Here is a 27,528-nt window from a genome sequence, read left to right as displayed (position 1 = left end):
TTTTGTACTTTTACTCCTCTACATTTCAAAAAAAATATTGTATTTGTAACTAATCTACATTTATCTGAACCCATCAGCTACTAAATACTTTTGAGAGAACCACTTTGAATAGAAAACATGGTTAAACCTGAGGATGTACTTTCAAATTTGAAATCTGAGAGCAAAACAGGAACACACATCTAACTTGTTTAGAGGTCAGTGGTTTGAGGTTTTAATGTTCCAGAAAACACAAATGCCATGCAGAATGTCTACTTTCACCCTTTATCTTAAGTAAACACAATATGAAATACTTCTCTACTTTTCATTCATTTTTTTAATGGAGACGTTTGCCAGAATACTTTCTAATCTGGGTGTTTCAAGATTTATTCAAGTAAATGAACCAGAGCAAGGATTTTTTGGGGGGGGGGGCCCCCAGGGATGTGACAACAAAAACTGATTGTATCGCAACCGCAGTAAATATTATTACACTGATTATTGTGTGTATTTTTTCAATCATATTGAATATCATGTCTTGCAACTTTTATTTCAACTAGAAAACCACTGCAGAATTGTTGAATGTACTTGTTCGGTGCATCATGTGTTTCATGGTATTTATAGGTACTAATGGAGTTAATGCGTTATGACGTCCTCATGATGTCATCATCATTATTGTTTGATGCTGGGATGAATAGCAACAGATTTTAGGAGTGAATACTAGCCGGTCTGTCAGAAGATGCACTTCCTACTATCTCCCACAGGAGGGCGTATGTGACCTGACTTTAACCCCCACAGCCGCTGATGGCGAGGTGCATGACTGAACAGGACAATTGAATGATTATGTTGTTTAATATTCCAGCAAACTATGTTTGATATTAAATACAGTGTTTTATTGTTCTTCCAATCACTCTAGAAATTCAATAACTATGTTTGAGGAGGGCTACACATTTTATTTCCAATTACTGACATGTTCCTTTTGATACTGCATGAAAACACAAAAATACAGCTTGTTTCTGTAAAAACAACAACAACAACAACAACAACTGCGTTCGTCAGTTACTAGAAGACGTCCGGACGTTCCCAGTTACTCGACACACCCCTGACGTCACTGCGATGACGGAAGTCAGCTGCGCCTCTGTCATTTAAGCTTTTATTTTGAAGGTTGTAGCCGGTTGTGTGCAATTCTTCCCCGAACGCTTACAGACTTGACTAAGGTTTGAGTCCGTCCCCTCCCTCGGCTGAGCGGCGTGTGTTCCTCCGAGGTGACGGAGGCGACTTGTCTGTCTTTCGCCTGGTGCAGAGGGAGCGGAACGGGGACTACGCACCGCTTCCTCCGGCCGCAGGCTCGGACACTAGCCGGGGATGGCGTCGCTCGGCGTGGGGCTGCACCTCATCCGCAAGCGGGCAGCAGGCAGGAGCGCAGCAGTGGAGAGGAGGAATCTGCTGACTGTGTGCAGGTAGGGATTCCTCTCTTTTTATTTGACGGAGATGATAAACATCACCTGCAACTGACGGCAGAGTCATCAGCTCATATTTTCAGATGCTATTTCAGCAGGACCCCCCCCCCCCCCTTCCTTCGTTGGAAATAACTTAACACTAATATGCTATCAGAGCTAGAAAGTCACTCTGTGTGTTGGATGAGTTGCAATAAATTGTGTGCACCTAAGGAAAATGCCTCCATCGTTTGCCTCCGTCACACACAAATTCATATCCACCACGCAGCCTCCATAAAACATTCATGCAATCACATCTCACTTCTCATTACCTTCAGTGCCGGATTGTAGGGGTAGGATTTTTGGAAAGGCCAAGAGTCCAAAGTCCCCCCCCCCCCCCCCCCAAAAAAAAACCCCAAAACAAAAACAAAACCCATTGGTTTGTCCCCTTATAACAAGTTCCTTCTTGTTTTTATTGTGAATTTTTGTATACATTTAATTCAAGTGGGTTCGTACTTGTGTTCTTAAATCTTTTGCTTCTCTCTGTCATTGGGTAAAATGTAAATTCTATATGCAAATAGACAGATGTTTCAGTGAGAACACACACGTCGCCAGGCTGTTTGTGGAAGTGAAAATCAGTCTGCTCTGAGTATGGATTGGTGGTCTTCTGGCAGGTGTCGGTGACTGACTGACAGTCCCTGTGGTGTGTTTGAGATACAAGAATAAACATGGTCAGAAAGAAAGTGTGTTAAAAAAAGTGTGCACAGGCCAGAGAAACACTTTATAATGCTGCAGCTGTTGTCGACTCTGACTCCTCCAGCAGATTTTTCAGTGGCGGGGTCACAAAGGTCACAAATGAAAGTGTTTTTTGCAGAGGAAAGGCATTGAAATTCTAGTGATTGTAATAATAGTAATAATAATGATAGAAAAATGAAGACCTGTGCTCTCTGGACTCTTTCTGCCTCCTCATCGGCTCTCACCTCACTCCAAGCAGGAGGAGGAGGAGGAGGAGGAAGAAAAGGGTGAGAAGAACGATGGCAAACTGACAAAAAATGAATGAAGAGAAAATGAAATGTTACAGTAAGAAAGCTGAACAGATCAAAGGGAGCCTGTTAACCCTTTACACCCCCATTAGAATCATCCTCTTCTCTGTGACTGATTCATCATTAACTCAATCAACTGAAGGTTCTCCAGACAATATCTTTAATATTAAAATGTCAAAATGTCATAGTGTGCTATATATGGCAGTTGCATCAGTGGCATTGTGTTGTGTACTTTTGGTCAGATGAAACACTTTCCTATGTTTGTGTTTTAGATGTGAACTGTTCCTTTTTCGTGATTCCTTGATTTCTTTTAATGACAGAATAAGTTGCAGTCACATTATCATTTATGTTTCCTGTTGAAATTCCATGATTTGTATCAAGTTTTAATGCTACAGGGCTGTGCTTTTGTCCTCATTTTCTGGCGGTGACACGTATACTGATGCACCGTGCAGCTGTAAAATGGTGCAGGAATTGTTTTGAGCGTCACACAAGCCGGAGAAATGACACGTGACACTATCAGATTTTTTTTACTATTTGGTGTGATAGCATTTGTGAAGTCTTGAAGAGTTAAATGATTTGTCCACATTCAAATTGCCAGAGGTGCTAACTGGAAGCAGCCAGCTTGGCCAATGCTTCATTCCCCTCGATGATACAGGAATATCACCACATATACAAACTCCATATATACTGTGACCTGCAGAGAGATTTAGCTGTTCAGGATTGTATGAATGTGTTTGTCCGTCCATCCATTTTCTATACCACTTATCCATCAAGGGTTGGATCGTATCATTGCTGACATTGGGTGAGATCCTGGATGGGTCGCCAGTCCATCGCAGGGCCATCAGGAGCAATTAGGGTTTCAGTATTTTTCTCAAGGACACTTTGACATGGTCACTGGGGGAAGTGGGTATGGAACCGGCGACTCTTCGTCTGCTAGACGGCCACTCTACCCCTGAGCCATGCCATCCCCGAATGTGTTTGTGGAAGGCTTGAATATATGAGACACAGACTTGTGAAAATACGATGTGCTCTAGCTTTAATGGTTGAAGTACTGATGTGATCTCTGACGAGCTGCTGCTCCCTTTATGCTCTCGGAGAGGTGATGATTAGATCACTGCTGGAAGTGTGTGAGGGAGAAGAAAAGCCAGGGACTATTTGTAGCTCCGCTCACCTTCAGCTCAACTACAATTTTCCCCATTGAAGCATGTTTTCTTCTCTTTTTTTTCACCTCTTTTTAAATAATGTACTCTTCTCCTTAGAGCTGAATGTCACAGGTATAAAAAAAAAGAAGAAAAAAAACAATTATTTATTGCAGTATGACTCATGGTTTTAGTAAGAATGGTTCCTCAGATTTAGATGTACTTGTACTGGGATAATATTCCCATTAAATCTTCCACTCCACTGGTGTTCTTCTTCACCACCTGCATATTTTATACCCGACTCCAGCTTCACTCTTTGTCGTGAAGACGCTGGTTTTAGTGTTCTTGGACTCTGGGTTTACTCTCAGCGGCGTTGCAAACGTCACTGTCACTTCACATTTTGTTTACGCTCAGAAGGTTTGGGCAGTCTTTGCTTTACAATCCTTCTCTTTCTGAGTTGTGACCGGAGGGATGAATGTCCTCCATCTTATCAGAAATGGCATGAAGAGAAAGTACGTCTACTCTAGGAGTTCTAGTCGATGGTTTGAGGTCTTAGCATTACTAAGTCATCTTGATAAACGCCTCTGAGCTTTTGCGCAACACCATCACCCCCCCTGTTCTGCAGCATTTCCTTTATTGTGGTGTGGGAATCTTTCTGATGGGGTTGCTGATGTGCTGCAGTATCACCAGACTTATTTTTTTTCCAAGTGTGGAAGCACATGAAAACGCCTTGAGGGTTTGTGCCTGTTCTTCTGTAGAGGTGCTGAGTGATCAATCGGAGACCTTCCTCACGCGCCGAGGCCTCTTCTCAAGATGGCTCGACAGCAGCAATTCGGTTGAGGTCATCAAACCCAGCGATGGGTTAAATTGAGGGTCTATAAATGTCATTTTATGTGGTGAACTGCAATCACTCAGAGTGGTAAAAGAAATCTTGTATCCTGTCCATGGAGGAAAACAGAAGAAAAAAACTGTGATTAAAAATATAAATAAACTCCAACTCATTCAAAGGCTGAAGAGAAACGGCAAATGAAGAGGCTGCGTTCTGGTGAAGTTGTGTTTTTTGAGCATGAATGAACTGAGCTCATCGTGTCAGCGGAGTCTGCACTTTTTACCACAACAATCTTTATTCACAAGGGAGATGTTTGACTCATCAAAACAGGGAAACAGGTGACCATTAACATGAATTGTTCCTCATTTCTGTGGCCCAGTGAGGGAGGGCAGCGCAGCACCAGGAAACCTTTTTTTTTTTCCAGGCTAAAAATATCTTCTATTTGTCTGAGTGGACTAACAATAAATGCTTTTATGTCGGGTTCTGCTCACTTTGTGAGGGACGTTATTTTTCTGTTTTTTGTTTTTTTTAAACGACTCCTCATGAATGGTGGTACTTTTTTTTTTTTAATCCTTGAGAAAACCCCAGGGATGAAAAAAATGAAAGTCATTCACCAATTTTGAAAAATGTTAAAGTTTCCGAGGTTCTCGTGACTTGACTAGTGAACGTTGGTGCACATGACTTCTCGTGTCAAGAATGCTGTTTTTGAGGGCTTTGCCTGAAAAGTCAAAACACCTGCGTGGGCGTACGGGGTGTCTTCGCGATATATTCAGTTGTTGCAGTAGAAAGGTCAGCCATTTTGACCCTGATGTGCTAAAGGCCTCTTCACACTGGTGTATGCAATGCTCTTTGTTGGTAGTTATTTTTGTTTTTAAACCTGAAATGTCAGTTTTCAAATGTTCCTAAGTAAATAAAAGGAGGATAAGTGCAGTTTTCTCTGCAGGGAGAAGAAGTTGGTTCATGCGCACTGCTCAGTGATATATGATTTAAGACCCTCTGGAAATAAGATAAAATCTTTGATGTCAATCTTGTGTTCACGAGAGGCACACACTGCTTAGCAACGAGAGAGAGAGAGAGAGAGAGAGAGAGAGAGAGTATTTGGTTGACGTAAACACACGCATTGACAGATCTCACACACACACACACACACACACACACACACACACACACACACACTGACATACAATGCAGTCTCATCCATTAACTCTCCTTTTTGCCTAATTAGTTAAACTAGATTAGTCAGAGTCGTTGGAGCCAGGACCGTTATAGTGGGCAGCACGGTATGACTGATATCCCCCCGCCCCCCCCCCCCCCCCCCTCCCGCCGGTCATCAAAACCTCCTCACATCTTTAGATCTCACATTCCCTGACGCGCCTATGTTCCTTCCTGCATAATTGATTGAAATGTGAAGGTGTGAGTATGAAAACACATAAAAACACATTCATTTCCCAAATGCGAACACTTGCACAACAAATAGAAACACACGGTAAAACATGTGAGGTGCATGGGAACTGCCTCCATATGGTAACGTGTGGCACAGACGCCAAAAGAATATTATCACATGTTGTAAAACATCACAAATACTGCACATTTTCAATGTTTCACCAACTGTCATGACCTCCATATCAGATCTGGACTGTCTAATTAATGCGCATTATACTTCTATCCAGTTTTGCCTTTTGTCATTTTCATGTGGTACTTTCGTGTCTTCTTCAGTAGTCAGCTCTTGACTCTTCCACAGATGCGTGATATGTGTGGGCCGACATTTTTTATTGTAGAAACTCCATTCATACATCAAAATGTTCAGCAAATTCAGGAGATTTTTGCTTCTACTTTTAACATAACTGCCTTCAAACTTTATGTTTTATTTAAAAAAAAATTACACTTTCTTTCAAGGTCCTCCAACCCATTCAAGCTTCACCTTGAAACAATATTAGAACCTTGAAACGTTTACAAAGTTCTCAACATTTTCACATCACTGGAGCTTATTCATGTCATCCATAGCTTTTGCAAGATCAGCGCTCAAACCATCATCGTGATTTCCGCTCCTCTCAGGTTTTACATGGTGTGTCTTGCGCAGCCTAGGGTGGTGATGTCATCACTAGAGTGGGAGAGAGGCTGAAATCCCCGGAGGGAATTTCTTCAAACATCTACTGGGATTTTAGGATGAACTTAAAAGATTCTGCCGGTCAAAGGTTACAGTGATGGGTAACTTTCATGGAGGCTACAACTGCAGTGCGGTATTTCGAGTTCATAATTTGGCGCAATTATTTTATTTCTCACCTAGAAACTCCCTTCAAACCCTCAAATGTTCCATGTAGAGTTTGCATGTAATTGCCTCAATTCACGCATGAATTTTCACAAGCTTCCCATGTGCAAATTCAACATGAAAATATATAACATTCCATTTATCCTTTTTTGGATTTTTTTTGAGCGTTTGTTTATTGTAATTTTCTTATGCTGTACATAAATTTCACATTTTTTGGACTTTATATTCATGTTTTTTTGGTATTTTCTGTCTTATATGAGACAATTATTCTTTTTTCTGTTTTGTTTTTATTTGTGATGTATTTGGTTAAGTGTTTGTTAATAGGGAGGTTTGTGTGAGACAGAATAAGCGTCTGTGACAGTTGGATTAATGTGTCCTCCTTGTCCTTCAGGGTCCTGTCAGACAGCAGCAACAGAAGTCCTTTGATATTGGAAATTATCATTCATGTCATATTCAGCCAACTTATCTGATGAGCATTAATACGTGTGTGTGTGTGTGTGTGTGTGTGTGTGTGTGTGTGTGTGTGTGTGTGCGCGCCCGCGCGCTCGCGCATGTGTGCATGTCATTTTGTATTCAGGTTTTCAGTAAAGACTCTGCTGGACCGTTCCTGTTTCGACACAATTGATGACTCATCTCCAGAGTTCATTAACTTTGTATCCATCCTGGAGCATATCCTCAGCCATCGACTTAAAGGTAAAATCCACACGCGTGTCAACAGTAACGCATTCTGATATGTGAAGACGTATTTAAACACACAACGTCAGCGCACACACACAAAGTGTTCATTCTGCAAGTTTTATGACCTGTCAAGATGCCTCAGTATGCAGGATGTTTACTTGCAAATGTGATCAGACTAAATTGTAATTCTTGTGACGAGCAGCTCGGGTCTCTACTGAGGTAATCATTTCACAATGCTGGGAAACATGTAGACGAGCTACAGGATTTAACAGGAACTAAAGTGTGTTTCTGGGGGAATGAAAAATGACAGCTCAGAACAATTTGAACGCGAACCTTTGCTTCTGTTTTCTTTTTTTGTCTGCCAGGTCAGACAACTTGGTTTGGCTATGAGAGTCCTCGCAGCTTCTGGGATTACGTAAAAGCTGCTTGTGGTAAAGTTGCTCATAATTGCATTCGGAGCATCGAGAGTATGGAGAATGTTCGATCATCACGAGCAAAGGTGAGGAGTGTAGTCAGATTCAAGTGCCTCAGGTGGCAGGGAGGAAAATCACATGCACAAAAAAAAGCTGTGTTTGCTGAAGATGTTCTTGTGTCTAAATGGGCAAAAAAAAAAAAAAGATTTGTACACAGATTTGAAGGTTATTTTGAGTCTAAATGAGTCCCGGCGTATAGCGCATACGCACAAACACACAAGGAGGCCGAGTCAGACATTTTTTTAGGTTTCCAGCCTACTTTGTATTATCCACTTAGAAAAGAATAAAGAGAACACAAGTAAAGACATGTTAAAAACACTTGAGGTAGGTTTTTTTTTCTGAATTAAATTGTTTTTAAACCTGCTAGTCCGCCTGATCTCCTCTGGCAGGTCGTTCCAGAGTCGAGTGGCCTGTTTCCAGATGCTCAGCCTCCTGAATTATAATCTTTATCTGGGAATTACAAGCAGACTCTGCTGTGGAAGCTCAGACTCTGAAGGGGTCATTGAAGTTTTAGTTCTGACACATACAGGTAGCAAATAAAGAGGAAAAAAATACTCTGTGTACTCTGAGTTTCTTTTCGGAGTCTTGCTGCTGGTCTTTTTTGGATGTGGATAAGGTTGGAGAGGTTGCTTTGAGTGAGAGCAACACTATAGGTTCTAGAAATCTGGGATGTAATGGAAGCGGGGACAACAGTTTGTAGATCCTCAACAGATTAAAAAAATCCAATTTTCATAGCATTATAAAGTTGAAGAAACCATTAAATGCCCTTGTTACAGCAGCCATTTTGACATGTCCTTGATCAACTTCATTATGTTCCTGTCCTTCCACTAAGCCAACATGTACAATATCAGGACCCTGGCAAGCAAAAAGCAGTGGAGCCATAATTAATGTTGTGTATTACAGTTGTTTACGCTGCAATGAAAAATCTATTATTGAACACATTCATTTGTCATCAAGTTTGCCAACAGCCAAATTTCTTTACTTGGCTTTGATCAAAGAAGCCCTTGTGGAGGGGCCAGGACGATGATGGCCTCTGATTTATTTGAGATTCACTGAACAAAATATTTAAAGAGACAATTGCTGTGTTGTTGTAATCAAATGAGAGATTGATCTGTCAGTTGTGATTTAAAAATAGAAACTGATATTGAGAATGATGAAGGGCCAAGGACTGAGCCCTGAGGTGCGCCACACGTGGAATGGAGGTGTAGCATTTATTTACACCCGTGGCTGCGCACAGTGTGATCAGATATGCAAGCATAGTCAATTTAAATCTACAGTTGGCCTGAGGTCCTTCACCCCTTGCCCTGCTTCACCCTCAGGTGCTGCTGCACCCCTTACAACCCCCTGCTTTTATACAGACAGAGGGAGGATAAAGAGGCTGTTAATGTAAACTCTCAGACATGAGAGTGTTCTGTTCTTCCTCGTGGACTGTGATACTGATAATATTTTTTCGTGGTAGCCCAGACTGCAGGTCTTACTGTTCATTAAATAAATGGTGTGTTTTTTTTTTATTGAATATGATATTATTTTTGTTGTTAAATTAATTGGAGGGAATTGTCAAGCTGTTTTTAGGTCAGCCAATACATAACACAAAGTACGAGTGGATGTTGAGAGAAGGATGAGACTTCTCGAAGCAAAAATACCTGCTGTCACCTCTGCTGCCATTCATACAACATGATTGATGAGCCATCTAGATTATAAGCTTTTATAAGTTTTCTTCCCCCTCCGCAGGGCAGAGCGTGGATCCGAGTGGTTTTGATGGAGAAAAGACTGTCAGAATACATCACATCGGCACTGAGGGACTTCAAAACTACCAGGTCTGAATGTAGGGCACAAACAAGGGTTAAGGTTCCCCTCAAAGCAATTACATTAGTTTTATCAAAGCAAATGTACTTAGAATTGGTTTCTCGCTGACGTCAGTGTGCTGCAAGTTAAATTAGATCTTTTTTACACTTGAGCATTTGTTGTTTTCATTCTTTGCTCAGTCTGTTGATGTGTGTTTCACGCAGGAGGTTTTATGAGGATGGAGCGATCATGCTGGGAGAGGAGGCGGGGCTACTTGCAGACACTCTCATTGGACTCAACACCATCGATTTCAGGTGTGGGTGTGTGAGAAAGCTTTGGGGATGATGTTCATTTGAAAAAGTAAGCAATGTTCAGGGTGACTGGAATGGCTTTCATCTTAGAGTTGTAATGGAGAAGGAACATAGAATTAATACATGTGGCTGCGGACTTGATTCAAATAAGACTTCTTGATGGATCCTGTTCTTCATGATGTTGAGAAACTTAACAGCGCTGTTACATATTATATGTGTAATAGCAAATGGCTGTGGTAAAGTGAGAGTCAGTTTTTCTAAATGCTGCCCAATCCAGCGATGCAGGGGCGCATGGTTTTGAAAAAGATGCCAATCAATGAGATGCTCATTAATATCCCTGGATATAGCCAGTGTCACTTTAATTTTTCTGTGTTTTCAACGTGTGCATCAGCAATTCAGGCAGAATACAGCTTGGCAGGTGGACAGTCTTCTTTTACATGAGTTTTTTAAGCAAAATAAGGTGACTAAGGGAAGAACAAGACAGCTGCTAGTTATACTGGGGGTGGATCAGCTGGAAATGATGCTGAAGAGTAGGGCTGTAGCGATACACGAATCTCACGATACGATACGCTACATTATATTCAGCTCACGATACAATTTGATACACTTTCATCCTTTTGTGAAAGATTTTAAAGGGACAAAGTGTTTTGGTGACATCTTGTGAGTGTTCCATTAACTTGAACTGAGCTGAAAGCATCAATTACACAACACACGGCTCTGACTGGCAGCTTGCAAATGCTGGACAAAATGAATCAAAGCTGTGGTGAGAAAATTAGTTTCATTTATTGAAACTGAGTGCAAATTGTAGTTTGCAGTTTAGTTTTGAAAAGTAAAGTGAACTATGAAGAGTTGAAGTGCAGCAAGTGGCCTTCTTTGGCAGCTTTTTTAGCTTGATACTGAACATAGGAGGTAGCTACTAGCCAGTCTAGCCACCAGGTGAACTAAAAATAAACCATGGCAGCCAATAATTCAATTCACAGGTGACTATAGCTGAGCGGGGCTCCATCGCGCTCACCATGTGCCTAAAGCCGGTGTTTTCCACCACTAAATTGGGTCTCAAGTCCTGACAAGTAAAGTAGGCAATGGACTCTGTAATTTTCTGCGACCTCGGTGAAGAAGATAGGAACTCGTGGCAACCACCGCCATCACTGTCCAGTGTGGTTTGGTTCAGGTCATGCCGCAGCTTCTTGGGCTCGGTCTCAGTTAGCATTTCCTTGTTCAGGTGATGAGGTTTTAGGTGGGCTAGCAGGTTGGTGGTATTTCCAGAGTACTTAACGTTTGTGTGACACAGTTTGCAAACCGCCATACTTTTGTCTAAATCGTCACTTTCCTTTTTGTTTTTGAACTCAAAGTGCTCCCACACATCTGCGTTTAAGCATGCAGGCGCTGGATTTATATTCACCGCCAATGTTCCCTTTAAGCTGCGTGCTTGCGCAGTCGAGCACCGCTCGCACATTCTCAGCGCACAACAAAATTTATGCAGTGCATAGACTCGTTGAGTGACAGGTGTCCAGCCAATGATAGGATACGGTTCACTTAGGCTACGACGTCCAGAAATAGATGTCTATTAGACGTCCAGATATAGATGTCGTTTAGCCGTCCAGAAATAGATAATATACGAGCGGTTATTTAAACGTCTATGTTGAGGTAGGACATGTTATGTTTCTGACTGTGTTTCTGTACTGAGTTTCAGTTTGTTGTAGTTACCACTGGGATTCCACCAGGGGTCACTGTCGAGTTCGTCTTTTGCTTTGAGGAGCGAAGAAAAAAAGACGGACGTTGTTCTCCTGAGAGCTCGGGTGGGAGGGATTATTAAGATTCGTGTCAAACGAGAGTTATCCATCTTCGCTGCAGGAAAATAGAGCCTGCCAACAGGTTATGGGCCCAGGCTACGACGGATAAGAGAGTTTCCTAGGAGTACATGTGGAATGCTAGCGGGACCTGCGGCAGTTACCACAACGAGCTAAAGTAGCAAGCTAACATCGGTGAGCCGAGGAAACGGCCGCTACACAGAGCTACTGAGATGGAGAACGTAAGGAAGAGCAAGTGGCCCACATTCAATGGACAGGCAGATGAAGAATAATACATACACGTATATTAGCGGTTATTTAAATTATTATTATAAATTTATATGAGTAGACGTCTATAATAAAACGTATATTAGCGGTTATTTAAACGTCTATGTTGGGGAAGGACATGTTATGTGGCGTAAAATTCAAGGGAACAATGCTCGCTGCCATTCTGAATCTCAGCTCTTACCGAATGAGAGAGGCGTCGGCGTATGGGTAACTAGAAATGCTCTACAGCGACACTCGCGGCTGGCAGACCAATTTGCTCTTCCTGCAAAGTGCGGGACACGGATTTGAAGGGGCTTAATGTATCCATACTTGCCGCTGAAAAATCAATAATCTGGGGAAACAAAATATCGATATATATCGCAGAGTCGATAAAATTGCTCAGCCCTACTGAAGATTATGTTGATGTGTGTAGGAAATGTAAAGAAACCTATAAACAAAGAGGAACTCTGGTCATTGCTGGTAAATGTGAGTCTCTTGACAGGTTATTTGTCAACTCTTTTAACCTAACCAACATGTTTGAAGTAAGAGTAAATAAATGTGTTCACATCCCCAATCCAAAATTCTTTGAAGAAAATTGGAGCCTGCAGGAAGGTCTCTTCTTGTAACTCTTTGTATGCTTTATCCTGTCTCATCTCCTCAGCTTCTGTCTGAAAGGAGAGGGCCTTGATGGCAGCGGCCCCTCAGTGATCGACTACACGCCTTACTTAAAGTTCACTCAGAGGTATACAAGGCAGAGTAATTCCTCTGAAAACTACTCGTAACTGGAAAAGGATGTATGCTAAGGATGTATGCTAATAGTTCTCTCTCGTTTCCTGCGAAGTGCTGACAGCATCAGCAGTGATGAAGAGGAGATGAGGACTTTGGGGAGCAGCGGCAGCGAGAGCAGCACCCCTGATAAAATGGCCACCGCCGCCTCCATCTTTACTGAGCAGAGCAACTTGGTCAGCAAGTGCAAACGCTTAGAACAGAAATATCGCATGGCACTGGAGCAAAAGGTAGCACCTGTTTGTGTGTGTGTGTGTTTGTGTTTTATGACTTTTTGATGAATGGTAATTTATGCCAGCATGACATTTTCTTTTGTGTCTGCATTGGAATTAGGATTGAATTCTGAAATGTCACAAGAAGTAAAGGAAGGAGTGCAGTTCTCTCTTGAATGATAAAAGTTTCGAACTTTCCTCCCTTCAGGTTCATTTGTCACCTTCAGCAAAAAGAAGTAATTACTGTGTGCAATGATCTGTGCTTTTCATGGAAAAACACTGTGTGTTTGGATGTGCTGTGCGTGTGTGTGTCTGTCTCAGAGTTACCTGGAAGAGCTGGTGCGTCTACGTGAAGCCCAGCTGTCGGAGGCTGCGTCTCATAACAAAGCCCTTCAGCAGAGCCTAGCAGACACACACCTCTCCCACACGCTGGAGAAAGAGCAGCTGGAGTATATCATACTGGAACTACAGGACCAGCTGTGAGTTCACTCTATTGTGCGTGCGTGTGTGTTTTGTTTTTGGTAAGTGTGTGCGTTTGAGGTCCTTGATGATCAGTTGAAGAACATTGTGCAGCTGATCCAACTGTGAATTTGACATTAAGGACACAGTGAGACTCCTAGAGGCAGCAGGTGGTTCATTTGTGTGTTGCTGAATCAATGGCAGTAGAAAACCGTGTCATCTGAGTTCTAATCAGTGAGAAGAACCCCCTCTCTTGGTTGGAATACTCCTCGTAGGCTGTAAAGCCCCTCAATTGGTTTTGTGTCACGATCTCTGGGAATGAAGCTACGGTCTCAAGCCAGTGTGGTGAGTCAGTGGCACCTTTCAAATGCAAATAGAGAGAATCGAAGTCATGTGACACACGAGGAGCTGAGAAAGAAGAGTGAAACAGAATCAGTGACACAGCACCTGGAGACATTTATTTATATTTAGTGAAGAAAGTATTCAGCTTAAAGACTGAAGAAGAAAAATACTCAAGTCAAAAAAAGAACATGGCATAGGAGACTGGAAGCCATGTATAGAGACCATTGAACATGATGTCATGTTAGAAATTGGGCCATTTTTTTCTTGATTCAATGATCAAAATTACAAACACCAATTCTGGCGGGATTAATAATCAAAACCTGGGAAAATCCTTTTGTAAATGAGAAAATACTATATCATGTAAAAATGCCTACAGCGGTACGATATTCACTGTGTGAGATATTTTTATAATGTGGATGATTCGCAGCGATATACTGCCATTGATACGATGTGGTACAGCGCTGTTGGTCAGTCACAGTTTCTGCTTTTACACTTGTAGGTGGATCTTTCAGTGTGACAACCTTTATGCAGATATTACAAAAGTCAGTAGATGGTTTCAAATTGTGACCCTTGTTTAATATCTTCAGGACCGTGTTGAAGAACAACGATTTGCGGTCAAGACAAGAGTTGACAGCCCATCTGACCAATCAGTGGCCATCTCCTGATGCTTTGGATGCCAACGCTGTTGCTCTGGACACATTGTTGTACAGGAAGACTGCAGGACAGTGGGAGGAGTATGTCCACGAGATACACTTTGCTTTCTCTTTTCCTCATGATTCCTTTTTTTTTTTTTTTTTAATTTATGTAATCATTGATTCCCAGACTGAGGGAGATTCATATCTGGAACAAAAACAAATTTCCTGTTTTCATATGAAAATGTTTATATTTTCTTTTACCTTACTCTGTGTGTGTGTGTGTTTGTTTGTTTGTTTGTTATGTAGTAAGACTTTCCACAGTCTGGAGCAGCTGTCTACAGACATGAGCCTCTCACAGACATCCCTGGAACCGTCACACAACCTGGAAGCCCGACCAGCCAGTGCACACTGGTCACTCCAAGGTACACACCTTCCCCCCATGTACACACTGCTGTCCAGGAACATTTGAGAGTGTTGACCGTGCGTGTATGTGGCTTTCCAGGTAAAGAGGAAACACCATCTCTCAGAGGTCTGTGTGGCTCCCTGATATCAGTCGCCAGCTACAAATCTCTGGCCAGCCTCAAATCCAGCGAGTGTTTAGCGAGTCCTGCCACGGAAGTCAGCAGTCCAGGAGTCACCCCGTCCTAGGGGCCGGAGCGCTGGACACCCCCAGGGCCAGACAATCCTCTCAGTATCAGTGGTATTAATTTATTGCTATATGTTCTCTATGTGCGCTTTAGAAGATGGAAGTCAGGATTACAAGTGGATAATCCGGCATGTTCAGCCATGCCTCTGTGAAACACTCTTGTAAACTTTAAATTCATAGATAATGTGTTGGATTTATTCTGTTTGTTAGGTGTTTTAACTGTGGACCATTTTTTCCCTTTATTGGATTAAAAGAAATAGAATGTTGAAATAGAAATGAAAGGATCACTCTTCAGTATTGAGAAAGACAGTGCCAGATCTGAGAATCAGAAAATACAGTCTTTTGTTTGTGTTTTGTCTCTTAAATGTCACTGCTAATTGTTTCCTGCTCTTTTTTTAAAAATCTTTTTATTTATGAGTCAACGTACCGGCACTTTAGTTCCAATCATGCCGTCAAAGTTAGGTTTTGTTCTCAGGTGTTAATGTTTTTGTGCCTTTTTAAAATCATTATTATGTTGTCAACATTGTTTAGAATGCAGTATTATGTTCTCAGGTATGATTAACGTTCTCCCTCCAGTTTAGCTTTAAATTATTAGCGTTCTTATTACCTTTAATTATTCAGAGCAGTATTTCACTATGGTGGCTGGTTACCAGAGATAGATCGTTCCTCATTGGGATAATTTGGATTGTTTAATTTGAAGTGGTTGTGTTTGCAGGCAGGCTGACAGCTTTACTACGTTTACGCTATATTTGTAATATTTCAGCTGGTTTACTTTCAGCAAGTGACAGACATTTATTTTGGCTCTTCTTATGTCAACCGTAGAACTTCTTTCATACATATCGGTGACAGGTTATAGAAATATCTGCCTGCAACACTTCTCAGATACAGGAGAAAGCACAAGCTGGTTGGTTGATTAATTTAGCCTGTTTGCTAGTTTTAACTCGCGCACTGTCAACAGTCAATCCAAACTCTGCAAGCAAATTGAAGGTCACAGAGTTTTCCGTCAAAAATGGATAGACTTCGAGGTGTAATCATGGATTTAGAGAGCCAGAGACTCCTGATGTGGAACTGAGGTGAACTGTGGTACATGCAGCAGCAGCTTGTGTACCAATACAGAAAGGCAGTCTGACAGCTCAAGTAAAGCAGTGGAAATGTGACAAATATGGTTTCCATGTTAAGGTATTAAGTTGGATTGAAATGTTTTCCTGTAGAGCGCCTAAGTAGTAAATGATGCCCTCCAGTAGTAAGACCTTTACTTACGTCACACAATCCCACTTTAAACAATTCAATATCCCGTTGAAGTGAAGAGTTTGTGTGAGGCTTCGGTAATGAATATCCTACAACTGGCATGTCATCAGTATGTGGTGTTTTTGGTGACTGGCCTGGTACCTCAACACTGAGCTCAACTCTATTTGCCTTTTGCTCGTTACAGCGGTCATTTGCACAGACACAAGACGCAACTTTTATTGGATTTCTTTGCCTTTTTATTCTTCATTTTCAATAAATTTCACTTTAAAAAATATTTTGGCATTTCTTGTCCATGATCCAACAGGTGCAATTAAAGATCATTACAAAGAGTTAAATGAAACTCGTGATTTTATATATATATAAATATATATTTCACACAGAGGAATCAAATCTATAACAACTTACATCTCTGACGTAAGAACATAGGCACAGTGCATTTTCAGACAGACAACTAACCCCCCCCCCCCCCCCAAAAAAAACCCATTAACATACCTGTGGCTGCCATCTGCTGGCTACTCAATGCATCTAATATATTTGGGACTCTTATTAGATTTGAACAAGAAAAAGTTGTCAGGTGTTGAAATAGAATCATGATATCATACTTCAATAAACTTCATTTAATATCATTGCGTTTCCTTTTTGCAGTAGGGAACATCAGTCTAGTGGTCGTAGTGCTGTCTGCCCAGTGAAGAGTCAGGTGATTCTGGTCTGCTGCCGTGTCAGTATTCTCTCGTTGTATCTGTGGAAAAAAGCCTTTCCGAACTCATAAGAGCTGATCATGATGGCGCACGCGGGGGCCACTTTGATCACCCTCGGCAGGAAACCTGGCAAAAAGAGTAGACGTGACAAGTCCTTTAATTTATTGTAAACTATTCACCACTGTGACATCATGAGACATTTACCTGCGAACAATCCAGGAACGCCGTTCTGCGCCACAATCCTCTTCATCACGCTGAAGGTGGAGAACGACATCTTACTGGACACTGATGAGACACCAGCCAGCATCAATGCACAATCTACTCGATTCGACGAACATAAATCTGGAATTATTTACAACTTAAAATGATGGAAAAGAAAAACAAAATCAATAATTACAATTCATTGCTTGTAGCTCTCCAAGCTCCACCTGCCTTCTCGTTTTTACGACGTCAAAAGGTAAAGTTATGACGGCTGCAATCTGAAAAAAGAAAGGGGGGGAATTATCAAGTAGTACAGTTTACAAAATCCAAAAATTCAAAGAACACAAAATAAACAGTGCATGAGACAATAAAAACACTAGAATAATAAAGTCTTGTGATAGAAGAAGTGATTCTGTGATAAAATATTGCAAGACGATACATGAGGATATCTGTGTACCTGAAAAAAATATCTAGCACCGGTCTATCAACGTACCGCCAGAGGAAGTATCACTATATAGCGCGGTATCAATATTTTGTTATTATAGATCCTTGATGTTTTAACAGGGAGGGAGGAATAATTTTAAAGAATATATTTTAGTTTTTGGGGACAAAATGGAAACCACAGTCAAATATGTGAAACCTTATAATGTAGCTCTATCACGTGCCACACGTTTGCATTCGTATGGAGAAAAGTATGTGGTAAAAATGTAATTTAAACAAACAAGTTAAATGCTCTCCTATCTACCGAGGAATCATTTCACATTTAGGTTAGGGGACACTTACGGAACCAGACACCGCCCCGGATCCGAAGGTGATGGCGAATGTGGGCTCAGTAATGTTGTAGTGTTTACACAGCAGTCTCTTGCCCCTCTCATAGTTGTACCAGTACATGGCTGAGAAGGGCACGTCTCGGAGCAGCGTGGGTCCCAGACCGCGCCACAGAGATCGCCAGCCCTCCGCCTCCACCGCAGTGCGAACGAGGTTGGTCAGCTCCCTGTACGAGTGTTTCTGAGACTGCAGCTTTGTGCGGATCAGCTCCAGAGGACTGATGACTGTCACTGAACCCACTGAGGCACACAAACACACAGAAAATAAAAAAGAGGAAGGTCAAACCATCAATGAGCCCTACAAAATAACGGAAATAAGAGGGAAATAGCTTCATTCTCACTTTTCCTGTTTGCAGGATTATTTTTGAGTACTAAAATAGCCGTACCCCACTGAGCCTTTTTTTTTTTAACTACTTACATGTGGTTATTAAAAAGAGAGCTGAAGAACGCCGGGGTCAGAAAGCCTCAGATTAGGTTTTTAAGAGGAAATCTAGTGAGGGCTTAAATGAGCTTCTGAGGCCTGTGGGGCAAAATAAGATGATTACTCTTGGAAATTCATCTGAAAAAGACACCACTGACCTCATTAAACTATTACTATCATTTAACCATAAACCCTAAATTTAACTGTGATACTTGCGCTTTTTCATCTTGTTAATTTATGTTAATTAGAACAACAGAAAGCTTTGGAACATTCAAGCTATTCGGTGGCTTCTAAACCAAATATATCCAGACTTTCACAACCTTTATCGTCACTTTCTTTCTTTCTTTTTTGGTAACTATAAATGTAGTTGTGAAAAATACTTCAGAGCCATCAATGTATATTGTGACTGACTTCACCAGATGTCTTGTATTCACCACCATGACTTAACCCCTGTTGATTCTGACAAGACCAAAATAAATGGACTGTATAATTTTTTTTAATGATTGTCAAAATTCAAACAAGGGACTATTCCGCCTCAGTGACTGCTCAGTTATCGTCTCACCTCTAGCGAGGGCTCCTGCCATCATAGGAGCAAATTCTTTGTGGTCGGCCATCCTGACCGTCAGCGCCGCACGCAGCTGGTCATAGCATGTGAAGTAGATCACCGTGGCCGGCACTGCCATCACACTAGAGAAATCACATGGGAAAATGTCCATAAAGTAGTCCAGGACTTCAAATTTGACCAAATAAACATTGTTTAGCTAGACTTATAAAAATGCTTTAGAAATTAAAACTATGAGAACTATTAAAAAACAAACAAAAAAAACAACGTGGCTTGCTCCTAATTGATCAACATACAGTAAAAGAAAAGTACCCACAAAGAGTGCATCACTTACAGGCTAAATGAGAGCCCAATAAATAGCAGGGCAGGCAGATGAAATCACAGTGAGGAAATGAAATGAACACAGCCGCGCACTCACAGGGTTGGAGGGAGGCCGCTCCATAACACCTTGATTCCTTCACTGCGGACGATCTTGATAAAAGCATCCTAGGAAATGTGGACAGTTCCATGTATGGTTTTTGGCAGTTATATTTGGAAACTTAGATTAACTCTGTATATTCTATTACCGTGAACACTATAAATACTGACAGACACTGGGTGAGTGAAAGTTTTACCAGTGTTCCACTGAAGTGACCGGGGGCTTTGTACCAGGCCTTAGAGTTGCCATTTTCACACACGCACATGTGGTCCATAAGTCCATTGCAGTAGATGAAGCATTTCCCTAAAAAAACAGTGAAAACACATGATCAGGGTATGTTAAAAACCAAACAAACAAACAAACAAACAAAACAACCAGTACTGGACCAGTGTACATCGTGTTCATTATACCTTTGGGGAAAGGATTTTTCTGTGCCTGCAGTCTGATCTTCACAACATCCAAAGGTGTGACTGAAAAAAAAGCCAAAACCACATTTCATGAGGAGACTTCCGCTCATGTTCCACTTCCCAAACGTTTGCCTGTGCTTGTCAAAATTCTATGTTATCTGGTGTTGAGTCTTGACAGGATACAAATGATTGGAAGAAAGGAAACAACAAACAATGAACTATAACCTAAAAGGGGGAGGTGGTTGCCAGTTATGTTATGAGGGGAAAATTATTTTCCTTCAGTAAGCTGTAAAGACACGACATGTTTACGTTATCTCACCTAACAGAGATGTCATTAAGGCTCCAGAGCACGACGACACCATCTGTTGGATGGGAGTTATGCCATTTCTGACTGAAGCAGACGAACTTTGGACACTCATGTTGTCTCCTAAAACACAAAAGTTGGACATTAGACGGTAATAATGTATAGCTATCTAACAATGTCTGACGATGTCAAGAAAAAGAAAACGTGAACGTTATCATGACAGTAACAGTGTTGTGTGCATTTATGTAGTTGGGCTCCCCTGCTAACCGCAGCTGGGTTGGCTAACATCCTACCTGCTAAAGCTCCTCGGGATCGACGATGACAGTCGTTAAAATAAGCATTTCTGTTGCTTTGGTTGGTGTCCTGACAGTCACCGCGACATATTCGGTCCTCTAGCGTCAAAATGGCAATACATTACACACGTGTGTTACATCAGAGAGTAGCACAAGCGCTGCGAGGTGGTTTACGCGACGAATCTGTATTTAAATGCCGATCCGTTACGAAATTTCAGTTTCCTTTTGACTCATTCTTAAACATGCACATTTCAGCAGGGTTTCAAGAAAACAAGAATGCGGTAAAGCATGTAATTGCACAGCCATTTAGTCAGTGATTTTTAAAAACAAAAAACAAAAACAGCTCAATGTTTACTTTTAAAGTTGAAGGGCTCATTATAACGATGTAGAAACATCACATTCGAGCACAAAGGGCGTGTTTACTTATTTTCTGTGTTGCCAGATATGGGGACGTAAATCCGTACCACTTGTCAATTCTTGGAGGGAACGGAGGGGAAACCAATCGGATGGATTGATATTATCAGGGAATTTAAATGTTATATGAAATACTGAAAATACGACCGTGAAATTAAGTCACAATTAACAAGTTTAGCTAAATAGTGGCTAAGTGGCCGGAAAGTGTAAACCTGGCAACATAGACTTCCGCCACCATTATGTTGTCAGGAGCGGGAAAGGGACGTCTCACGAAGTACGGAAGTTAAAGTTTACTACGTCCACCTAAACAGTCAAGAAACTGTTTATAAAAGAGTATCGGGTGTTAACAAAGATATAAAAACAGCTATACTGTTATTTAATGTGCGTTAAATAATGAATGGATGTAACGAGGGAAACGCAGCTAACGGACAATACAGCCTGTTCTCAGGCTAATCAAACTCTGGACGGTAAGTGAAATACAACTCTTCGCTTGGAATCACCAACCGCTATGCAGTGTTGTTGATACAGTGGAAATTGTTTTAGTTCCTGTCCTTTAAACAGACGTTTAATGTGATTAAAAAGAACATTTCTGTTGACAAACAATGACATTGTCTCCACACAGGAGGGTGAATGAAACAATAAAATGAAGCCAAAACGCACTCAAAAGCACACTGGTTCCAGTTGCCAAGGTAACAATATGTTAACTTGATATTATATAGTTGTTGGCACTTTCAGTTTGAGTATTTTGCTTAAGATCGAGAAGCAGAGACGATGAAATATTAACACATTCACATGTGGGTTATGATAACCGGCTGCTCCCCAAACCAGTACGATACAGAATTCATTCAGCTTCTGATTCTGCCGGTGGTGTTGGACATGTAATCACTGTAAAGGACTGATTACATTAGTATTGCAATAAAAAGGACTAAAGCTATGTTATTTAAATAAATAACTACTCGTAATTTTACATAAATAATGTTACTGAGGTGAAGTAATAAATGTTTGGTATTGGTAAATACATTAATAATTGTAAGTTGATCAACAAAGCCTTTGTGTCTTAAATAATTTGAGAGTTCAGACTTTACAAACCTTTTTTGGGATTAATTTCTTTCCCATCCTGTTACTTTCTTTTTTTTTTAAGGAAAAACAGGTGACAAGAAAACAGTGCGCTCAACAACCACGACAGCGAATGTGTCCCTTCCTGCAAAACTTCAACCTTTTGCAGGGAAAGTGTTTTACCTCGACCTGCCTTCAAACAGAGTAGCAGAGACACTGGAGAGAGATGTAAAAGAACTCGGAGGGGTGAGGCACACACGTATTTGTTTCTTTTTTAAATGTCAGAAATCCAAGCGCCTCCTCATCATTTCTGTAATTTGCCACATAGCGATTGAGCCATTAGTGAGTTTACAGCCCATCTTATTTTATGTTATGAAGGGAAATGTCTTCCAGTGGATGCTGCAGTGAATGGGATCTAACTTTTTCAAGTATTTTCATCACAGTGTTGTTTTCAGAGATTATATATTTTTTATTGGTTTATTATTGGTTTTGGTATTATTACTGGTTTATTATTTCACAGTGTGAAACTAATTTAGCTGATCATGAAACTACAGTGACTTCAATAAGCCATGATGGATTTTTAATGTTTGAAATTTTGTTTCTTAATTCTCTGTTAGTTTTGATAAAGAAATGTACTTGTTTTAATTTCTCAGAGAAATAAGGTCTTAGGATTTTGGAAACTTTTCTCACAATCAATTTTGAATGTTAAATGCAGGCTGGAATATAAAAATTAGCCCCACGACCACCTTACTGACACAATATACAGCATCAGCCACAGTGACTGGTTAATTATGGATTCAGCCTCTCACATGCTACTGAGGGTCTGCTGCCTATCATGAAGCGATGAGTTTATTGATTAAGATGAAAAAATGTAATTAGCAGTTTGTGTACTCGGTTGGTCTGCCAGGGTAGAGACTGTGTGGTACTCAGACTAAATAACAGGTGAACAACATGATACCTTTTCTTCACACAGTTTTTTAGCTGTCTGGGCTTTTCGCATATTTGCGAAATATTGATTTAAGTTTGGATACCAAGACACATGCGCATTATTTTAGAGAAGTTAGTCTCATGATCACTGTGACTTTCCAAGAATACATTTCCTTATTTTCCTTTTCTCTGTTAAGCAGACAGTCGAGAAGTTTTTCAGTAAGGAAATCAAGTACCTTGTATCCAACAAGAGGGAGGCTAAATATGTGCAGTGCCTCAGGCAGGACTCACCGATCCCCAGTCCAGGCTCCGGACAGAGTTCACCTTACCCTCGGTCCAACCGGCAGCTGCCTGGAAATGGAAGGGACAACATCAGAAGCAGGACGAAGAGTCAAAATGAAACAGTGAGATCAACATTTTCTTTCTTTTGCTTTTGGTTTGATTGAACAACATTGCATATCTCTGCCTCCTTTTTGTTTCTGTTTCTGTTTCTATGGAGAGCAGTGTTTCCCAAACTGGGGTCCACAAATTGATACAGGGTTACAGGAAAGGAAATTAAAAACATGATTCACAAACAGCATGATTACACTGTGAAACTGGAATATAAATAGACATCCAGTGTGAGGTGCTGTCTCGCACTGCCAAATATTCCATTCACATTCCATATTCCTATTGTATGTAAATGCTATGTCGTCACTCATTCTGCCAGGGTAACCGCTGAAAATGGAAAAGATTGGTAGATTTCTTTTTTAAAAAGTGAACAAGTGTTGCAATAATATCACTGAAAATGCTGGTAATCTATCAACAAATAGATTATTTTGGTGAAAATAATTCACTGTAAGAGATTTCATTTGATGTGTGTATGTTTTGAAGGGCTCAGAAGTAGGTGGTACACAGCTGGGGGTCAAATCTCTGAAGGGGTGCAAAACTGTGAATAGTTTGGGAATCACTGGTCTAGAGGGTTTAATTAGTTAATAAGATGTTCCATTTTCATCTTCTTATCGGGATTCTTCCCAGCTGGTTTTATGTTTCTGTTTGCTTTGTAGTCTGTCACCAGTCGAGGGAAGTCTTTGGTGGAGATAGCGGTTAAAGAGAAGGTTTGTCAAGTCAATGCTAATGAGTTTACTGAGACTCACCATGTTTAAATAGTATTTTTAAAGTCCCCTTTGCGTCCCTGAGCTAATAAATGCTTGTTTGCTTTTCAGGAGAAGGTACGGATGAACAAGATCCTGTCAAATGCTTTGGAGTGGGGTGTGAAAGTCCTCTACGTAGACGGTACGTTTTCATTTCATTTTTTTAACGTTGGTGTCTTTCTGAAAGAAGGGTGATTTTATTTTGTGGTGACTGGATTTATTGGCACCTGCAGATGTAATTGCTTATGTTGAGAAGAAAAAGAAGACCCTCAGCAGCCAGTGTCCTGTTCCCATGCCTGTGAAAACCAGCGTAAGTTTACAAAGTCAAAATCCAAACATAGTTTTTGTTGAATACTTTGGGACTGTCATGTTACAGATGATTGATATAAAAGTGTGAAATACTGTCTTTTACAATGTGTTTTGCCCGACTTTACAGGTCAAAACTGAGCCAGCAGCAAAGCGAATTTTTCAAAAATACAAAGGTAAATGTACGTTTTATTAACTACCCATTTCTTTTTTAACCATATTTTGCATGCATGTTTTCTATTTATCTTGATGCATAAATGTAAATTTAATTCATTCATGTATTCCCCAGGAGGTTGCATCACTAAACCCTTTGTGAAGGTTGAGGACTCAAGCAGGTAATTAGTTTACATCCTTTTAAAAAAAACTTTGAATGATTAACATCTTATACTTCCTCGAATGATTCTTTTGTTCTCTCTGCTCAGACACTATCGTCCAATCTACCTCTCAATGCCAAACATGCCTGAGTTGAGTCTGAAGACCGCTTCTCCCTGCAGTCCCTTCAGTTTTGAGGACAAAGATCAACCAGGGAACCGGTACCGTTGCTCTCTGCTTCTCCTTTAACAAGCTGATAGTCTTTTATGAAACATTTTGTTAAAACTGTCTGTAAACATAATGTAACTCCTGGAAACGTCAAATCTTTAAATCTCTTTCGTGCTTTCCCAAATTGGTTGAACAGTGGAAAATCGCTGTGTTGAAATGCAGATTGTTTTCATCTTGATTTAATTTGTTCAACCTCTCCTAGCAGAGGTGCGAAAGCCTCAGCCAGTGACGAGAAAGCACACGGCCGCAAGAAGAACAAAGACAAGAAACGAGGCGGCTTCTGCGAGTGCTGCATGATCAAATACGAAAACCTGGCAACAGTAAGACGACTCAGTACTTGCTAATGTGAAAAATTATAAATGCGTTCCCATGTCTCAAATACAGTAATTTATTAGTAGTTACGCAGTGATATTGTCACTTTAGTTTCCTGCAAGAGTCCAAAGGTAGGTAGAGGTTAGGAGTGCTGCATGAGAGAGGAATAAGGTGCTCTTCAGTATCAACAACAGAAATTTCTATTTGGCGTAGCACAACATGATGTTTGTTTTTTCATATTTTTGATTATTGACAAAGCATGACTTATAATGTACATGTAGTTTCAGTAGAACATTGTGTCTAGGGGCGGCGCGGTGGTGCAGTGGTCAGCACTGTCGCCTCACAGCGAGAAGGTTCCGGGTTCGTGCCCCGGCTCGAGCACGGGATCTTTCTGTGTGGAGTTTGTTTGTTCTCCCTGTGCCTGTGTGGGTTCTCTTCGGGTACTCCAGCTTCCTCCCACAGTCCAAATTGACCGTAGACGTGGCTGTGAGTGTGAACCTGTCCTGGGTGAACACCGCCTCTTGCCTGAAAGCTGCTGGGATAGGCTCCAGCCCCCCCGCGACCCTTAACAGGATAATCAGTAGAAAATGGATGGATGGATGGTGTCTGGGACCTTCTCCAAGTTTCCATCTAAATGTAGTGTAGCATCACATGGAACACAAACTGGTGTTGTTAATCTTCCACAATCGTCATTGAGGTTGTAGATAAATAGAGTAAAGAGAGATCTGATGTACTAGTAGGACTAATTCACATGGTTGGCTGAGTCCAAACCATCAATCTTCTGAATCAACTTCACATTGAAAAATCAAGCTGCTGAACTTGATGTTTCTACTTAAACATGAAAACAGTTTTGATTGGTTGAGCAGCTGCACTGCATAGTCATTTGTCCTCATGTTCGACGTAAAACATGTAATAAACTTGTGCAAGGGAGAATATACAGAAAACAGCAGTGTGCTCTGTGGCATCAACTGTTACTGTTAATAATTCAACTGTGTATTATTTTTATCTAGCATCTACAGAGTGAATGTCACAAGGCTTTCTCGAGGAGTGAGGAGTATCTGGTGGTGGACCGACTGGCTTCCACCTTGCACTGCAGCTTCGCCCACTTCAGAGGTCCAAGTAAAAGGTAGGTGTTGATGTCTTCAAAGAGCTCCAGCAATGTAATATCTTACCAACATTTCAGGTCTCAGCTGATTTTTCTTTGTTCCCATTAGACCAAATTGCAGCGTTTCCTCTGCTGTGTTTGCTCCCGGACCACGTGGGAAGACTGAGCTGCAGCTAAAGGGAGATCGAAATGTCTCAGAGGTTATTAATGAGGGGCAACATCTGACTGTTGACATCCACGAGGAATCTGCTTCTCTGATCAACAGAGAGGGTGACAAGAGGGACTGTTTTACTTTCTCAGACAGAAATAATCACAGATCTCTTGCATGTAAACAAACACACAGACAAAATTCTTTGACTTTTTGTGCTCAAAAAGCTCAGCAGGATGAAATTCCACAGCAAGTGAAAGAGATGACGCCCTCTAAAGGTGAATGCCTTGAATACATCCCACCCAAGGTTCCTCAGGCTGACCCAGAGGGCCAAGTATCTCACGCAGACAGGAACTGTTCAACCTCACACTGCTGTGTTATTGAAGTACAGGATGAATTCCACGCAGGAAGCATTAATGTAAGGACAAATCAAGAGGGCTGTGAAAAGAACAAGGAGCCCAGGAGAAGGACTGACAACAACCTCTCAGAGAGAGAGGCAGAGAGCCTTCCATCCATACAGAGGAAAATCAGGGCGTACAAACATAAAAGACGGAAAGTGAGCACGCACGTTACATGTCAGTTACATCACAAGCAGAGTGACGTCTGTCATGACGCCATACTCAAACTTTGGGAACTTTTCCACTCAAGTGACGACATGGATGTGGAATTTCGGGGGTTTGACGAGTAGAAAGGATCGCCGGGACAGCGTTTCTTTTCCTGAAGATTACAGATGAAGTCAAGGCAGGACTACGGAGTGTCTGATCAATGTCAGACAGGAGAAATAAAACCCGTGATTCATTTTAGATGTAGGGCTGCTGCTTCAGTGTTGAAGATTTAGTTTACAGCCTAGTCTTAGACAAAAAGCCCATCTACACACACAGACACACAATTACAGTCTGATGTCACGTCATTCAATACAGTCGCTATAAGATGTCCGCCTACTGATATTTTGCACTTTTTCACATGCTGGAAAAGGTATGTATTTGTTTTGTTTTTATATTTTCAAATCAATAAAGACAAACAACATCGGACTGGAAATACATTCAAACTTCATGTGATTTCTGTTGATGTACATAATATGGTTCGGTCCCTCTGGAACTCGTATCTTTACCTACACCTCAGAGAGAACAGGAAG

At 41.1% G+C, this 27,528-nt stretch overlaps 3 protein-coding genes across 8 annotated transcripts; 2 read left to right on the top strand and 1 right to left on the bottom strand.

Moving 5' to 3' along the window:
- The first annotated feature begins 1,033 nt into the window (after positions 1–1,033).
- rundc3b (RUN domain containing 3b) lies at positions 1,034–16,595 on the top strand. The gene is made up of 11 exons (XM_086218489.1): positions 1,034–1,433; positions 7,267–7,382; positions 7,733–7,866; positions 9,572–9,657; positions 9,850–9,939; positions 12,655–12,735; positions 12,835–13,009; positions 13,313–13,470; positions 14,380–14,526; positions 14,734–14,849; positions 14,930–16,595. Exons 1-11 carry the CDS (start codon positions 1,339–1,341, stop codon positions 15,073–15,075), a joined length of 1,344 nt encoding a protein of 447 aa, XP_086074615.1. The 5' UTR covers positions 1,034–1,338; the 3' UTR covers positions 15,076–16,595.
- Positions 16,596–16,792: 197 nt separating this feature from the next.
- On the bottom strand, positions 16,793–23,408 carry slc25a40 (solute carrier family 25 member 40). 3 transcript variants are annotated; one of them, XM_086218486.1, is made up of 10 exons: positions 23,141–23,408; positions 20,175–20,282; positions 19,859–19,918; positions 19,645–19,751; positions 19,449–19,516; positions 19,031–19,155; positions 18,004–18,287; positions 17,417–17,498; positions 17,224–17,304; positions 16,793–17,145 (listed from the first exon to the last, which is right to left on the bottom strand). In XM_086218486.1, exons 2-10 carry the CDS (start codon positions 20,272–20,274, stop codon positions 17,015–17,017), a joined length of 1,038 nt encoding a protein of 345 aa, XP_086074612.1. In that variant the 5' UTR covers positions 20,275–20,282; positions 23,141–23,408; the 3' UTR covers positions 16,793–17,014. The 3 variants fall into 3 exon arrangements, with proteins under 3 accessions (XP_086074612.1, XP_086074611.1, XP_086074613.1); XM_086218485.1 differs by lacking the exon at positions 23,141–23,408 and adding an exon at positions 20,453–20,832; XM_086218487.1 differs by lacking the exons at positions 16,793–17,145; positions 23,141–23,408 and adding an exon at positions 20,453–20,838 and having other exon boundaries at positions 17,257–17,377.
- dbf4 (DBF4-CDC7 kinase regulatory subunit) lies at positions 20,162–27,431 on the top strand. Of its 4 annotated transcripts, none has more exons than XM_086218482.1 (13): positions 20,162–20,310; positions 21,489–21,555; positions 22,008–22,168; positions 23,047–23,253; positions 23,896–23,946; positions 24,055–24,124; positions 24,216–24,292; positions 24,419–24,464; positions 24,578–24,623; positions 24,711–24,821; positions 25,031–25,148; positions 26,151–26,266; positions 26,355–27,431. In XM_086218482.1, the coding sequence occupies exons 2-13, from the start codon at positions 21,510–21,512 to the stop codon at positions 27,079–27,081; spliced, it is 1,776 nt and encodes a 591-aa protein (XP_086074608.1). In that variant the 5' UTR covers positions 20,162–20,310; positions 21,489–21,509; the 3' UTR covers positions 27,082–27,431. The 4 variants fall into 4 exon arrangements, with proteins under 4 accessions (XP_086074608.1, XP_086074607.1, XP_086074610.1 ...); XM_086218481.1 differs by lacking the exon at positions 20,162–20,310 and adding an exon at positions 20,887–21,333; XM_086218484.1 differs by lacking the exon at positions 20,162–20,310 and adding an exon at positions 20,888–21,333 and having other exon boundaries at positions 25,034–25,148.
- The last annotated feature ends 97 nt before the right edge of the window (positions 27,432–27,528 follow it).

This window comes from Aulostomus chinensis, chromosome 11, assembly GCF_037954235.1.
Source record: "Aulostomus chinensis isolate RoL2024-O1b breed Wild chromosome 11, RoL_Achi_v1.0, whole genome shotgun sequence".
NCBI lineage: Eukaryota > Metazoa > Chordata > Actinopteri > Syngnathiformes > Aulostomidae > Aulostomus > Aulostomus chinensis.
This window is presented reverse-complemented; position numbering and strand designations above follow the sequence as displayed.

What these genes read in the sequence shown, in the direction of transcription:
- dbf4 (XM_086218482.1), top strand. Translation starts at nt 21,510, where the DNA reads ATGAAGCCAAAACGCACTCAAAAGCACACTGGTTCCAGTTGCCAAG. An exon ending in AGATAGCGGTTAAAGAGAAG is followed by an intron (nt 23,947 to 24,054) that starts GTTTGTCAAGTC and finishes TTTGCTTTTCAG; the next exon opens with GAGAAGGTACGGATGAACAA. An exon ending in AATTTTTCAAAAATACAAAG is followed by an intron (nt 24,465 to 24,577) that starts GTAAATGTACGT and finishes TGTATTCCCCAG; the next exon opens with GAGGTTGCATCACTAAACCC.
- rundc3b (XM_086218489.1), top strand. Translation starts at nt 1,339, where the DNA reads ATGGCGTCGCTCGGCGTGGGGCTGCACCTCATCCGCAAGCGGGCAGCA. An exon ending in GCATGGCACTGGAGCAAAAG is followed by an intron (nt 13,010 to 13,312) that starts GTAGCACCTGTT and finishes TGTCTGTCTCAG; the next exon opens with AGTTACCTGGAAGAGCTGGT. An exon ending in TGCACACTGGTCACTCCAAG is followed by an intron (nt 14,850 to 14,929) that starts GTACACACCTTC and finishes GTGGCTTTCCAG; the next exon opens with GTAAAGAGGAAACACCATCT.
- slc25a40 (XM_086218486.1), bottom strand. Translation starts at nt 20,274, where the DNA reads ATGAGTGTCCAAAGTTCGTCTGCTTCAGTCAGAAATGGCATAACTCCC. An exon ending in CTTAATGACATCTCTGTTAG is followed by an intron (nt 19,919 to 20,174) that starts GTGAGATAACGT and finishes CTTTTTTTTCAG; the next exon opens with TCACACCTTTGGATGTTGTG. An exon ending in AGAGCTACAAGCAATGAATT is followed by an intron (nt 17,305 to 17,416) that starts GTAATTATTGAT and finishes GTGTCTCATCAG; the next exon opens with TGTCCAGTAAGATGTCGTTC.